Source organism: Opisthocomus hoazin, chromosome 4, assembly GCF_030867145.1.
Source record: "Opisthocomus hoazin isolate bOpiHoa1 chromosome 4, bOpiHoa1.hap1, whole genome shotgun sequence".
Classification (NCBI taxonomy): domain Eukaryota; kingdom Metazoa; phylum Chordata; class Aves; order Opisthocomiformes; family Opisthocomidae; genus Opisthocomus; species Opisthocomus hoazin.
The window spans coordinates 69708933-69723659 of record NC_134417.1 but is presented as its reverse complement, the minus strand read 5'-3'; the positions used below and the strand labels follow the sequence as shown (position 1 = coordinate 69723659).

General features: G+C 39.5%; 1 protein-coding gene and 1 long non-coding RNA gene across 2 annotated transcripts in view; both read left to right on the top strand.

Annotated features, from left to right (window-relative positions):
• The window catches only part of ZNF804B (zinc finger protein 804B), a 269427-nt gene extending 261569 nt beyond the window's left edge, over nt 1–7858 (top strand). Inside the window, exon 4 of the mRNA XM_075419396.1 lies at nt 305–7858. Coding sequence (XP_075275511.1) covers nt 305–3989 — 3685 coding nt within the window. The 3' untranslated portion in view covers nt 3990–7858. The remainder of the gene's footprint in view (nt 1–304) is intronic.
• A 1391-nt stretch (nt 7859–9249) lies between these two features.
• On the top strand, nt 9250–12888 carry LOC142361056 (uncharacterized). The gene is made up of 3 exons (XR_012763587.1): nt 9250–9382; nt 12053–12284; nt 12528–12888. It is a non-coding gene; the product is annotated as an uncharacterized LOC142361056 (long non-coding RNA).
• The last annotated feature ends 1839 nt before the right edge of the window (nt 12889–14727 follow it).

The following is a 14727-nucleotide window of genomic DNA, read 5'->3' as shown; positions in this document are numbered from 1 at the left end:
CTTGATATAAATTCAGAGTAAAGACAATATTGTTTATTCTGGATATACGTGGTCATAACCACAAAAAAGAGCATTCATGGGATACCTTCAGATCATAATTTCCTGTATGTAGAGAATATCTTGCCCAGACAGAAGCGCAGGCTCAAGGCTAAGCTGCACATTTACCCTTTAGAAACATTACAAAATGAGATTTCCCTCATAACAGCATGAGTGACACCCTTCTTTACCAGACAGACATTGTCAAATAGGAGTTCTGTCTTAACTTGGTTACTTAATACAGTTTTATTTATTTATTACCTTACAGCATCACTGGGAATGGACCATTGCTTAAGGCCCCCAGATTAGTTATGGAAAAGCAGCAATCGCCAGATGGCATTTTCCTGTACAAGGGCAGCAAGTTCACAGCCAATTCTCAACAAACCACCACGAGTGAAGGACAAGGTTCCTCCAGCAACATACTAGAAAAACAGCAGCGTATCATAAGCAAGCACCAGTCCCCTACTGAAAGACCCCATGCACTTGGAGATCAAGTCTCACAAGTGCTCCCAGATAGCACCAATACTTCTCAAAGGGCAGGAGTGTCTTTCTCATTCTCTAAAAAGGTCCCTTTGAAGCTCGAGTCCTCAGCATCAGTCTTCAGTGAGAACTCTGAGGAAGGAAATGATTGTAGTGAATCCCCCAACCATAAAATAAAGCAAGCTCTTGAGGGCTGTCGTTTTGGCACACTTTCGGAGGAGGGCATGAAAGCAAGCTTGGATAAAGCGCCACCTATTACACACGGCCAAATGGACTTGGATAACTGTGCATCAAGTCATGCAGCCGCAAAACCCAAAATGCTAAGGGAAAATGAAGAAAGTAGTGATATGCAATTAGAAGAAAAGGTCAATGCTCATCCTCCATTTTCCAAAGTCAAAATACAACTTTCAAATTTGGATTTTTCTGGTTCACTTAGAGAAACAGAGCAAGAGAGCAAATTGAATGAGTCCGAGCAATTGTTAGAAACTCTTATTTCACCTTCGTGCCAAGCTAGCAATTTTTATACACAGCCGAAGACCTACAAGCACAGCAATGCCCACCTGCCTGACCAGTTACCTGAGCTCCCACAACAGCCAGAACCTCAGCTGGCATGTGCAAGCAACATTAGTGACGGTCCTGGGGTGGTAAACAGAGAAAGCTCTTTGGAGAGTTCAGAAACCACAAATGGGAGTATGGAAACACTTCCGAGGGAGACCATGGTTAAAGAGAATAAGCCCCAGGCATTGCCTTTCCTCCATGTAGTGAGCAAAGATGGCACCACTGCTCTGCAATGGCCCACAGAATTGCTTTTGTTTACAAAAACTGAGCCCTGTATTTCATATGGCTGTAATCCATTGTATTTTGACTTCAGACTCTCTTTAAATCACAGAGATGGTAAACAGCAAGAAACAAACAAAGCAAGCTGTAAAGAACACCCTATAAAAAAGACTGCAGATGAAAATGAAGCCTCAGGTTTAATAAAACACAAGCAAATGTCAAATGAACAAGATAATCAGTTGTTGAAACCAAAGAAGATGAAAGGTTCCTTAAATCCAAGAAAGGCCAAGCAAAAAGCTGAGTCAGACATAGGGAAAGAAATTAATGAAAGTGGTCAAAAATGCATTGCAGATTATTTGAATGAAAATATACCCAAAGTGCCTGCTTACCTTGATGTCTCACAAAAGGATTATGTGACAGAAAAAAGTCTCCATACAACAACACTGAGAAGACCTTTAAAGCATCATTTTCACAGCTGTGAAAGAAAAAACCAGAACATTAGAAATGAAAGCATTTCCTTTTCTACTTTTATGTCTAGGATTAAAAAGTCTAAAGCTGCAAAATGTCATTTAATTTATTCTGAGGAGAAACGTGAAAACCAAAATGACTGCAGATCCGTTCAAGATATGACCAGCTGCAGCAGTGACATAAGTGACAGTGGAAAAGACTCTAGTGGAAGTCTGCTTAGTTATAAATCCAGTTCAAACAGCAGGTATTCAGAAAATGAAGGTTGTGGAAGTTACACGAGATGTTGGAGAATGTCATCTCCTCAAATGTCCTCCTCTGACAGACTTTCCAGCTATTCTGACACTTCAGTTAGTGGTATGAGTAGCTACATGAGCTACACAAGCCCTACATCGGGCAATCACAGCAGAAATTATTTGCTTTTTTGTTGTAAAAGAAAAAGCAAGACAGCTGAAAGGCACAAACGTAAACACAGAAAGCACAAGTGTATTTTTGCTTCTGATGATACAAACAAGGATTATCTTTGTCACAGCAGAGGTCACAGAGCTAGAAACTGTACACAAAGGCACACAATTAAATATCAAAGGTGTTCAAGACATAAAGTTTTACAACACATTGATGAATCTAAACATAGCAGATGTAGACATCAGCATTTTGGCAAAGTGCACAGTAGAAGCAGAAGCTACCATAGCTCCAAAAGTTGTTCCACTAGAGATTCAAGAAGCAGTGAAAGATTATCTAGTAGCAGAACATCAAGAGGCAGAAGTTCAGGATCCTTCTCAAAAGAGACTGACAACTGTGACAACAAAACAAAAGAGGACACAGAAAGAGGTTCTAACACTGAACTGGGAAAAGCTGAAACTGCACGTTCTGACCTTCTGAATGTGAATGGTCAGTCAAAAAACTTAGTCAGCTGCTCTTCTGAAACACTGGCAAAAGACATATGTGGGAAAAAAAAGTCATTGACAGCAAAGTTACTTTTAGAAAGAGTGCAGTCCAAGAAAACCCAGGAACAAATGCACAATGCAGAGAGATTTTCAAAGACTTGTGGGGTAGAATTAAAGGATCACTCGCGAAGTCATTTTGCTCTCCAGTTTTCATCATCAGTAGATGACATTGCAATGTTACCTTTGCCAGAGAAACTGCTAAACATAAGTAAAATTGACAAGGGGCATAATGAAATCAGTTCTTTGGAAAACAGTGTGAAGAAAAATAACTTCGAAGCGTCAGAGATAACTAACGTTGCTCTTTCGACAGCCACTGATTACGGTCATTGTCTTTTTAAAGACATCATTCAAATAGGAACAGGCTATCAGAGCCCAAGTATAAACAGGAACACAGCAATAAAGGAAGAACCTAATCTCTTCATTAGTGAAGTGCAACCCTTTATACAAAGCTGTGACCCAGTACCAAATGATTTCCCTGGTGCTTTTCCCCCTAACAGATATTCTGTTGTTGCTAATTCAACAGAGACCAAAGAAGAACTACGTGATGTAAACATGGACTCGAACCAGGCAGAAGGCAGTTCAGACTCTGTTTGTGACAACGCTATGCAGAAGTATGATGACACAGTAAATCACCTAGAAGTGTACAGTAAATCCACCTCCCCTCCTTTAACGCAGCAGCCTGTCACATTTTCACCAGAGGAAGTGGACAAATACAGGTTGCTGCAGCTGCAAGCCCAGCAGCATATGCAGAAACAACTTCTGGCAAAACACCTGAAAGTTTTTCCTGCCCCAGGACCAGCTGCCTTCTCTACAACACCAGCAGTTCCTGCCCTCCCTGCTCAGCAGCACGCTACTGTCACCACAGTCCACCACACGCTGCTGCAACGCTTTGCTGTTTCGGCATCTGTACATCCCCATGGCAGCCATCTCTCCCTGGCACACCTCCACCCTCTCTCTCAGGCACATTTCACTCCCATATCACTTTCTCCATTAGTGCCAGCCCTCATTCCCACTCACCCAGCTCTGCTGACAGGACACCCATTGCATTTGGTCTCCACCAACCCCCTCCACCCTTCCCCACTGACCTTCCCTGCACTGCCACACACTACATATATCCCAGCCTTATTTACACCGCATCTGAATGCAGCCACACCTTCTGTTATACATCCAAATCCCTTGGTTCACCCGTTGTTCCAAGGGCAAGAGCCCCATTGTCATTCTAGCCAGACCCAACAGTTACCAACGATAAAAGAAGTTTTCAGTGTTTCTAGTTATTTAAACTAGCCCAAACAGCCATTTCATGGCTCCAAAACCAAATTTGAATAAAATAAATTATTCAGTGTTCAATCACATGTCTGAGGGGAAATCTGCAGTTTTGCTGAGAGCACAACAGCAAGTATTTTAAAGTCCACATTCAGGATGATAGCATATGAATGTTGATTTAGTTCTCATACCACTTTGTAAAAGCTGGTTTAAAGCCTTTTATGATACTATCACAGGGAGGACTGGGTCCAGCTAGCGTCATTTTACAGAAGGATTGGAAAGCACAGCCTGAAGTGAAGTCTGCGACTGTCAGTAGGAATAGGACCACTGCACCCAGACACAATGGAACCAAGAGTATCAACACCAATGAGTGATTTAAAGTAACGTAATTTAAGGTAGAGCATTCTTGACACACCTCAAAGGTTTGCTTTTCTGAGTTTGTATATGCAACAGTGTAGTACTTGGTCTGGTTAAGGTATTTCAGACTACGCAAAAAAGAAGGCATCTGGTGCCACAAATCCCTGGATCTGTCTCCTGGTCAAAATAAATTGGGGAGCCTCAAAGTGAGGGGTGATGAGTTAACACTGGAAGAAAAGGGTCACAACAACTTCTCGAAGGTACTTGAGTGGTTTTATCCCTGGGAGATGCTGCTTGGACAGTGTAAAGGGACTGCAGTCTGGCCACAAGTACAGAACAAAACATTCCCTTGGGTAGGTGGGGCTCTGTACTGGCACAAGCAGGCTGCTACTTTTCCCCCATGAGCTAAGCATCCAAGAAGGCAAGGGAAAGAATGGGATGAAGCCAAGTTCTTTGGCATTGCCTGCCTGTGGCTGTAGCACAGGGTATGTCAGGGGTGGGCTGCAGCAGCCCAGAGTTGCCAAGCAGCAACCTGTTGGCTTTGAACTTCAGAGGTCTTTGTCCAAGACTGCAACACTGCTTTCCTACCAAACAGAGCTCTGACATGTGGGAGAATCTTGCCCAAAGAATGTGTAAATATGTTTCATCCCTTCCACAAGCAACATAAACAATTGGCTGGTCCTATAAAATTGTGCTGATATAAAAATGCAGAAGTAAAATTCTGAGCAGAAACTGTCTATCCAGCTCAAGTCTCATAGAAAACCATGCCACAGTTCTCAGCATTTCAAGATATATTGAATCTAAACAAATATGTCAAGATTCTCGCATGGCTTCCCAAACTCTCAGCATACAAATTGAAGTTCTGAAGCTGCAATGTTTGAATGCATGTATCCAGCCTCCAGGGTAATATGTGGTTGAAATTGCTAGTAATAACTGTATATCTGGAAATAGGTGAGGGCTTCAGCATCCCTTTGAATGACACATTTTGACTTTTTACAATGTTTCTAACTCAACATTGGATATTTAGCATGAAATTAAGTTCACAATTGTGGTTAGACTGCAGGTATGCTTCCCGATATAACTGGACAGTGAAATGTCTGACAGACAGTACCTGTTTGTTTGGCTTAGAAAATCTTGAAATAATTTCAATTCATTTTTAATAAATTAGTGCATAACTAATAATGTATCTTTCAGAATCAATATAAACCACACTAAAAATCTTTTGGGGGATTTTATTCCATTCTACTCATCTGTGTGAAGAAACCGAGAAATCTAATTGCAATTATGTTGAGCATTTAAAATGAATTTAGGACCAACTTTCTAACTTAGTTTTAACCAAAACTAGACTGATCCATCGCAATAAAATGGAATTGTTTTAATTTGTAAAAGCAGCTGCTTCAGCACAATCTCCTATTATGACAAAATCTTCAAATGGCTTTACAAATTGTGACAGTTTGTTTTGTATTTTCAAAGTTAAAGTTTCTTTGGATACTTAACATTTTAGCCATCAAATAAAAGCTGTCAGGAGAAAGTCTGGAGACTGAGCAGAAGCAAAATAGTTTTGTATTGAAAAAGGCTGGTGAAATCAGCACCTTCAAATATCTTTTGGTTGGATTCCCAGCTGATTTATTAATTTCATTAACAAAATGGGTTTGTGCCATTTTGGAGTTATTTATCTTTATGGTTTAATTTTCTCATTTTAATTGTAGGGAGCTTCTTTAATTGAAATTATTGTTTCAGAACAATAATAATATTTCCCCAATTTAAAATTCTTCCTTTCGTCTTTGGCTGAATATCTTTCCAAAATTAGATCTGAATTTACTTATAATTTCTATGCTGCTGAAACATTATTTTCTGACAATCAAATGTATTTCACTGAATGTGACTTCACACCTCTGAAAACTAGTACTTGCTTGCTCAGATGAAGATCCCTCACTCGGTGAACCACTTGGAAACATTAGTTATAATTCTGTAGAATCAGTCTGAATTGGACATTTTAAAGAAGCAGGTCGACCTGTGCTCTAGAAGAAGCTGACTGAGGTGCACAACCATCACCACCAGTTCAGGGCTAACGCCAGCCTGAAAGATACTTTTACAGCCCTGCAAGCTTTTAAATTTATGGGCCCAATTCCCTTCCTATTCAAGAAAACCCAGCAGTTCTCATTGTGTATAAGAATTCACTTAAATCCTAAGTAGATAACACCAAAAGAAAGAAGTGGAGAAGAGGAAATGACAGACTAATCCCATCTTTAATGTGTAGGCACACATTTTGTGTCCCTGCTTCTTACGGGCAATGTTAATCTTGCAGAAATTCTTATGGCAAGAAACCTGACCAACTGAAACTTAACAATATCCTACGTAGAGATAATTTATGGAAAATATTTACATACCTTTCCTTGATGTATGCACAATAGAGTGGGATTCTAGGAAGGAACCAAATCATAGGATGTCCACGCATCATTGCATATACCAACAAGGATGATCTGGTAAGGCAAATGAATAGACAATAAAGATTTCTTGGAACAATGGGAATTAGGATTTTGAGAGGTATTGATGGAAAAAAGAGAGATTAAGAAAGAACAGAAGCAGCATAATAGCAAAACAGCAATCATTGACTGCTAACAAAGGCAATGTCCAATATCGTTCTTAGTACATGGAAGGGATTATCTTGGAGAAATGTAATGAAATTATCAGCACAGCTGAGATTATACATTTGCTTTACTTGCTGTCACATTTGGTTTTCATCAGTAACGTATTTTAAACATGTATCATCATTATTGTTAAAAGCATAATCAAACCTGATATATGGACCCATGCTACAATTTTTATTTCATTTAGGCTGATTTTTAGAAGAGTTACAGTATCCTGGTGGCAGTGATATATACACTCAAAATTAATCTGTTTTAGCTTGATTGTGTATTCTTGATGCATAATCCAAGGAAACAGGTCACCCACACTCTAAAACTCCAATAACAAAAGTTTCCTGTGTTAAACAATGATAAAATTTTTGGTTTTATTTTTTGGTGTTTTTTCTGATAACTGAGGCACTTCTGGAATACATTTAACATGTATATTTGTTGTGCAGACTTGCATAAAAATGCCATTACCAGATTGATTTTAAAAGTGTTAAGTTTATATTTAAAAATGGATAATAGTCTGGCTAGTAAAATATGTAAACTAGTAATTTTGTTTTGTATTCTCTGTATAAAGTGTTTTATATTATACAGTAGCTAAGTGAATTGCACTATTGTACATGCAATGCGGCTTTTTTTTTAGGTTATTAAAGGAATTCCTGGGAATGTAGTTTAATGCAATAATATTTTTTTTCAATAAAAAGGCTTACTGGTATAAAGAGTGTCAGTCATGTATTTTTCATGTAAAGCATACCAAAAGGCAGCAACTTAATAAAATGCAGAATGATGCAAACATATTCTGTATTTTAATCTACAGAGTTGAAAAGCATTTAATTCATCCCTGTGGCTATAATCCTGAAATTTCTAGAATGTTTCCTAACAATTTTAATATGTGTTAAAAAAATGGGTTGTTTAAATGGAACTGAAAATAAATATTCCTTAAAAAAGATGATTCTATCTATGTGGTTTTTGCAAGTACTTTTAATGGATAAACATCCTCCTGGGTATTTTTATACACTAATCAGTTTATTTAGAATTATACTTAGGACTCATCTGTCAGGTTCCCCAAATAATGTCTCTGAGCTATGATTCCTAATGCTTGTGTCTTTTGATAAAGAAGCTAACAGTAGGATCCAAGATGTATGATTTATTCACTTTTCAACAATTCTTTAAAACTTACTTTATTCATAAGAAGTACCTCTTCATCCCAGGTTTCCCCTTTCACCTTGCGTTTTTCCAGTTTGTTGTATCCTTTTCTATCTTTCATTTATATTGTAAGATTTCTGACACAAGGCTTTGGATTTTGTCATGTAGGTACTCGGCTGTGGAGGTCCCAGGCACTGCTGCTATACTAATAGTAATTGTAAGGCTAGTTACAGCGATCAGTAGACAGTTTCAGAAGTTTTATGTCTGCAGATGAGCACAAAGACTGAAGTAACGTAAAAACAAGCATCTGCATGGGTACATGTAATAGATAAAATGCTGTCTTTTGAGGTGCAGTGTGACAGAGATCATATTCTGTTGTGCCAATCTCTGGGACCAAATTAATCTACCCTGCAGTGACATCTCATGACTCAGGCATTCTGTAAAATGATGAAATCACAGCAAATCAACAGAAACATTATCGGCACAGTGTATCTAATTCCACTCAATTGTATTTCCTCATCAAGTTGTTCAAGTTGTTTCATAATAAAAACAAAATTCAGAATTGGACAAATTTAAATAAAAAATGTGAAGGAAATCGCCTGTGAATTAATGTCTGTACCATTAACTGTTAGCTATAGTAGGTTTCTGGTTGAGATCAGAACTCACCTGTTTGTTCTTGAACTAACAGAGATACTGTTTTGACTACGATGTAATATCTGTAGAAATGAAGTTGTCCAGATTTTCCTGTTCCTGGTAAAGCTAGCAAGTAATTACCCTTCCTTAAAGCTTCAATCCCAGATCTGTTTAACTGTTGAGCCTGAACTGATTCTTTTTTTCTTTTTTATTTTTTTCTACAGCACAATTCCTCTATTCAGGCCAAACCTACATTTAGGGCTCTTACTTCCTTGAGAATGAAACAAATGTTTTGCCAGGCTTGAAATGTCTTATATGATCAGATGAAGAGACTTCTCGGATGAGACAAATACACTTTTTGTTTAACTTAAAAATGGAAAGCCTAAGAAAGCAGATATTTAGAGACAGTATAAATGAATATAAAAACACATTTCTGTCTAAATTCAGCTTCAAGATGCTCTTTTTCCTTCCCTCAGTTAAAATACTGTCTCAATACAGTGTCCAGCCTTAGGAAGACCCAGACATTGTGTCCACTCTACGGGATCTCAGCTACGGAATGAGGAGCTTCTTAGACATCCTGTTTCTTCCAGCATCTGCTTGGATGGGAAACCTTGCTGCCCCATGAAGGATTCCTGTAAGTCCGAGGTGAGCTTTCAGGGCTTTTTCCATTGCAGTGCTGAGTACTGCAGCTAAAATGCATCCAGCCCTTGGGCCCAGACTGGGCAGCATTATCACCCAGCCAGGTAGAATACAAAATGAATATAATTGCAAAATAGAACTGACTAATGTAGACTATTTCAATTGGAAGAGACCAGCAATGACCATCTAGTCCAAATGCTTGACCATTTCAGGGCTGACCAAGTTAAAACATGGTATTAAGCACATTGTCCAAATGCCTCTTAAACACCAACAGGCCTGGGGCATCGACCACCTCCCTAGGAAGCCTGTTCCAGTGTTTGACCACTCTCAGTGTTTGACCACACCTTAAGATATTTATAAGCATTTATAAGATCCCCTCTCAGCCTTCTTTTCTGTGGCTACAGCCAACCCAGTCAGGATCCAGTAAAGAAAGGCTTCCTAATGTCCAGCTAAACCTCCCCTGGTGCAGCTTTGAACCATTCCCACGCATCTGATCACTGAATCCCAGGGAGAAAAGCTCAGCACCTTCTTCTCTGCTTCCCCTCCTCAGGAACCTGTAGAGAGCAATGAGGTCACACCTCAGCCTCCTCTTCTCCAAACTAGACAACCCCAAACTCCTTAGCTGCTCGTCATAGGACATGTCTTCCAGCCCTTTCACCAGCTTGGTTGCCCTCCTCTGGACGCATTCAAGGGCCTTCACATCCTTCTTAAATTGTGGGGCCCAGAACTGCACACAGTACTCAAGGTGAGGTTGTACCAACGCTAAATACAACGGGATGGTCACCTCTTCTGACTGGCTGGTTATGCTGTGTTTGATGCACCCCAGGAAACGGTTTGCCCTCTGGGCTGCCCGGGCACACTACTGGCTCCTGTTGAGCCTGCTGTCAACGACTACCCCCAGATCCCTTTCTGCAAAGCTGCTCTCCAGCCACTCCTCTCCCAATTTATACTTGTGCCCATCATTATTGCATCCTAGGTGCAGAATCCAGAATTTTGTCTTGTTAAATTTCACCCCTTTAGTCATAATCCAGTGCTCCAATCTATGTAGATCCCTCAGCAAGGCCTCTTGTCCCTCAAGGGACTCAACAGCAACTCCCAGTTTGGTATCGTCCACAAACTTGCTAATGTTGCATTCCACTCCTGCATCCAGAAATAAACACAGAATCACAGAATGTTAGGGGTCGGAAGGGACCTCTGGGGATCATCTAGTCCAACCCCCCTGCCAAAGCAGGGTCACCTAGAGCGGGTTGCACAGGACCTCGTCCAGGCGGCTTTTGAACATCTCCAGAGAAGGAGACTCCATAACCCCTCTGGGCAGCCTGTTCCAGTGTGCCATCACCCTCAGAGTAAAGAAGTTCTTCCTTATGTTCAGATGGAACTTCCTATGCTTCAGTTTGTGCCCATTGCCCCTTGTCCTGTGGCTGGGGGCACCACTGAATAGAGTCTGGCCCCATCCTCCTGACACCCACCCTTAAGATATTTATAAGCATTTATAAGATCCCCTCTCAGCCTTCTTTTCTGTGGCTACAGCCAACCCAGTCAGGATCCAGGCATGCAAGGATGATTTAAAGATGCAACCATAAGGCACAGGTTTCAACACCCACATTGCAGTGTTGTTTGCAAAAACCTCTCCTCTCCTCTCCTCTCCTCTCCTCTCCTCTCCTCTCCTCTCCTCTCCTCTCCTCTCCTCTCCTCTCCTCTCCTCTCCTCTCCTCTCCTCTCCTCTCCTCTCCTCTCCTCTCCTCTCCTCTCCTCTCCTCTTCCCTCCCCTTGTCTATAAAGCGTAGAGCACTTTTAAAATACTTTTTATTATTCTTCAGCAAACACATTATATTCTTTAACACAGAAGAAGCCAAATAGCCAACTGTAGAAATTAAAGACAGAAATAAATCTGCAGTTACAGTAATGGATGTTTGTTCTGAACATCCACTGCTTAACAGTGACCAACCTCTTTTGTGAATGTTCTTAAAAGTGCTCTTGACTGAGATGTCAAGTAGTAGATACATGACTGTCTGAAAAGAAGACTCAGCCCCAACTCATTTTTTATGACCTAGCTGTAAACCCCTCAAAATAAAGGTAAGGTTGAAAAGCTTGATAGACTTCCACCAAGCAGTGTAAGCAGTTCTGCTGCCTCTACTTAAGTGCACATCTTAAAGTTCTATTACACACAAAAATCAATATTTCAGTCTTATGAACCAATAAACTTTTTTGACCAAATAAATTCGTCATTTGAAAATCAATAAATTAAATTTATTTTTCAATTTTATATATGAAACTGTTCTGTGTATTCGAAGTCGTGTAGGTGTGCAAATCAGCAACCTTAATACATAAATCACTGTGAATGGAATGAACCAATTAGTCTCAGATAGCTATAAACTGACTATTTCTATATAAGGCAATGTTCTATATAAAAATGGTTGAGTTATTATTTGCTTTCTTCTTTTTTGCAAGTAATTTATGGGCTGTTTTCTACCATCCCCAGTGAGAAACCTTACAGAATTTAATAGGAATAGTTATGTGTGTGCATGGTGGGGAGGGGATGGGCATATTCTTAAGGATATACAATTACAAATAACAAAAACTTGTACCCCTGACATAGAATTTTGCATGTAAATCAGAAGAGGAAAGATGTACAAGTAGGAAATATCTTTAATCAATTGTTGCATATCTTCACAGGTGAAATACTGCAGAGTTCCTGAAACAAAGAGTCTTTTTTCCCCTCTCCCTCACATTTGGAAGGTGCAAGCTGCTGAGGAAATGCTTACCAGTAAGCTGTCTACATTGTTATGAAGTGGAAAGTCCTACCTTCATCAGAGAAAATGAAAACACTAGAAATGTTTGCTTCTTGCTCACACCAGGATTTCTCAGAAAAGATTCCGGTCTTCTTGAGAGTGCACTCCATTTTCAAGTGAGTTTGCTTTCTCCAGAGGGCTGGAGCAATTACGGGTTGAAGGAGGAGATTCAGCTAGTCTCCTCTGATTAAACGTTGATGCTGTTAATTTAGGTTCCAAGTAAATACAGTCAGATCCAGGGATAGGTATCCAAATTTGAAGAAGTGAAACGTATTACAAGAAAAGTTAACACTACATGTTATTCAAGTTGCTAGTTGTCCTGCTCACACAGGACTGGATTTTTTCTGTCTTACCCATAGGGTGCAACCAATACTTGAAGTACAGAGAAGAGTTTTCAGGACTATGTTATATTTCTCTCGCTCTCCCTGAGACACTTGAGAAACTGGCTGTGGAAAAAAACCTGACAATTAAATGACATGATCCTATTTCTACTATTTGGTTTACCAGCTGTTTCTTGAAAGGTCTGTGTGACTTAAAATACTTAACGCTTTTATTAATATCATCTGTAATTAGAGTACTGGTATCTACTGCTGACATATTATAGGTTTATTCCTTAGCTATAATCTTTCCACTCATAAGTCTCTCTCTCTTAGTTCTGTTCTGTGACTGTATTTTTTCAAATGCTAAATTCACTTGGTTTATTTTTCTTAAATAATGTGTTAGATACACAGTTCTTATATGATTTTTATTGGAAATTATGGGTCAGGGTGAAGTATAATAGTGAATGTTATTATGGGTTATGATCAGAGCTTATGAGTGAAAATAATTTTGTCTCATCTCAATGTTGCCAGCTCCCACTAGCTTTCCACAAGAGAGATGCTCAGAAGCTGAGGGCCAGTGAAGGTGCTGAAATGGGAGAGCAGAAGGAAGCAAATGATCATAAGGGCTGCCTGTGAATGATAAAGGTAAAAAAGAGGGCATGTGCAAAGTCTGAAGAGCAGTGTCAGATTTGTGACACCTGGAGAAAAGGGCATGTTAATTCCAGAGGGTGCGGAGAACACCAAGGAAAGGTTAGACTCGTGATGGATAAAGCTAGAAAGGTTTGCAAGCTCAAACAAAACTGTGGGCTGTAACTTTCGCAAAAATAATATGTTCCCAGGTTTACTCCCATTCAAGTCCTAAGACAAATGGGGTCAAAAAAATAACAAAAAATAATTAATATCTGAAAAAATATTTCAAAAAGTACACATAGATATGTTTAGCTACTGAGTAAACATTTGGTCAGTTCTTACTCTGCTAGATGTGATCTGCTCATTCCTACATCGGGGACATTTGAAACTGCAGGTTATGTGCTAGTTTTGAGCAAGTAAAAGCAAACAAATACTTCAACCTGGAGAATTTGGTTCATTTGGATTTAAGAACAGGGGAAATGAGTCACACATCCATTCGTATCTCAGGAAACCTGTATACTTGGTGAAATGTAATCTAAATGACTAATTAAAAATCTGTTACATGGAAAAAATGTTAATTAGCATTTTTTCTTGAGATTTAACAACAACATTTGTTCTAGGAAATAGCCAGGCGATGAAAAACTGCATATAATAATTCAGGAAAACAGTGTTCATGATATTTGATACTTGGTTTGATACATCAGTGTCACAAGAAGCTGTGGTGTCTTTCAAAAGGGACCTTTACCTGGTACTTCCTGACAAAGTTAACCTGAGGCAGAAGAATGTCTTTGCTGGAGCGCTGACAGCTGAGTACAGTTATGAGGAACAAATTACCAAATTCCCTGTAGAAGAATGTTTTGGGGTAGCTGAGGCAACAGTTTCACAGGACAGGCAGCAGTTCCTCTACTTTTCTGGAGCAGATGTGGATAGAAGATGACATGAAGCATCAGTAAACAATCTCTTAGCTACAAGCCTGGATACATTCTTCATAAAATTACTAGAAAGGCCACTGTTGAAATCTCTAGGCACACAGGTATAGCTGGTGGTGTGACATTTCAAGGCACTGTAGACTGTTCATGACTCAGTCAACATATATATGCTTTTGGAAAAAAAAATCCAAACCAAACCAAGCTACGATGAATTTAAATTTGAAAGTGTCTTGTTAATAAAAAGTGAACCAAAAAGTCTCAGCATGTCTTGTTATGACAAACATATATTAATGCTAACATTAAAATCTTCTAGAACTGTGAAATACAGAAACACTTCAGTCATGTTGCAAAATTCCTGTTACCCATGCAACACAAATCCTTTCTCTGCAAACTTCAACCATCATGAGAACAGCAACTTTTGTAAAATGAATGCTGAGAACTATATAGCATTTTCCCCTGTTGCTAATTCAATAAATACTTGGATTAAAAATATGCTAATCCTTTCTTTCTAAGGTGACTGTTGTAGGTCTGCGTAGCAAGGTTTTGTTAGCGGGGGTGGCTACAGGGGTGGCATCTGTGAGAAGCTGCTGGAAGCTTCCCCTATGTCCAATGGAGGCAGTGCCATCCGACTCCAAGATGGACCTGCTGCTGATCAAGGCCAAGCCCATCAGTGACGGTGA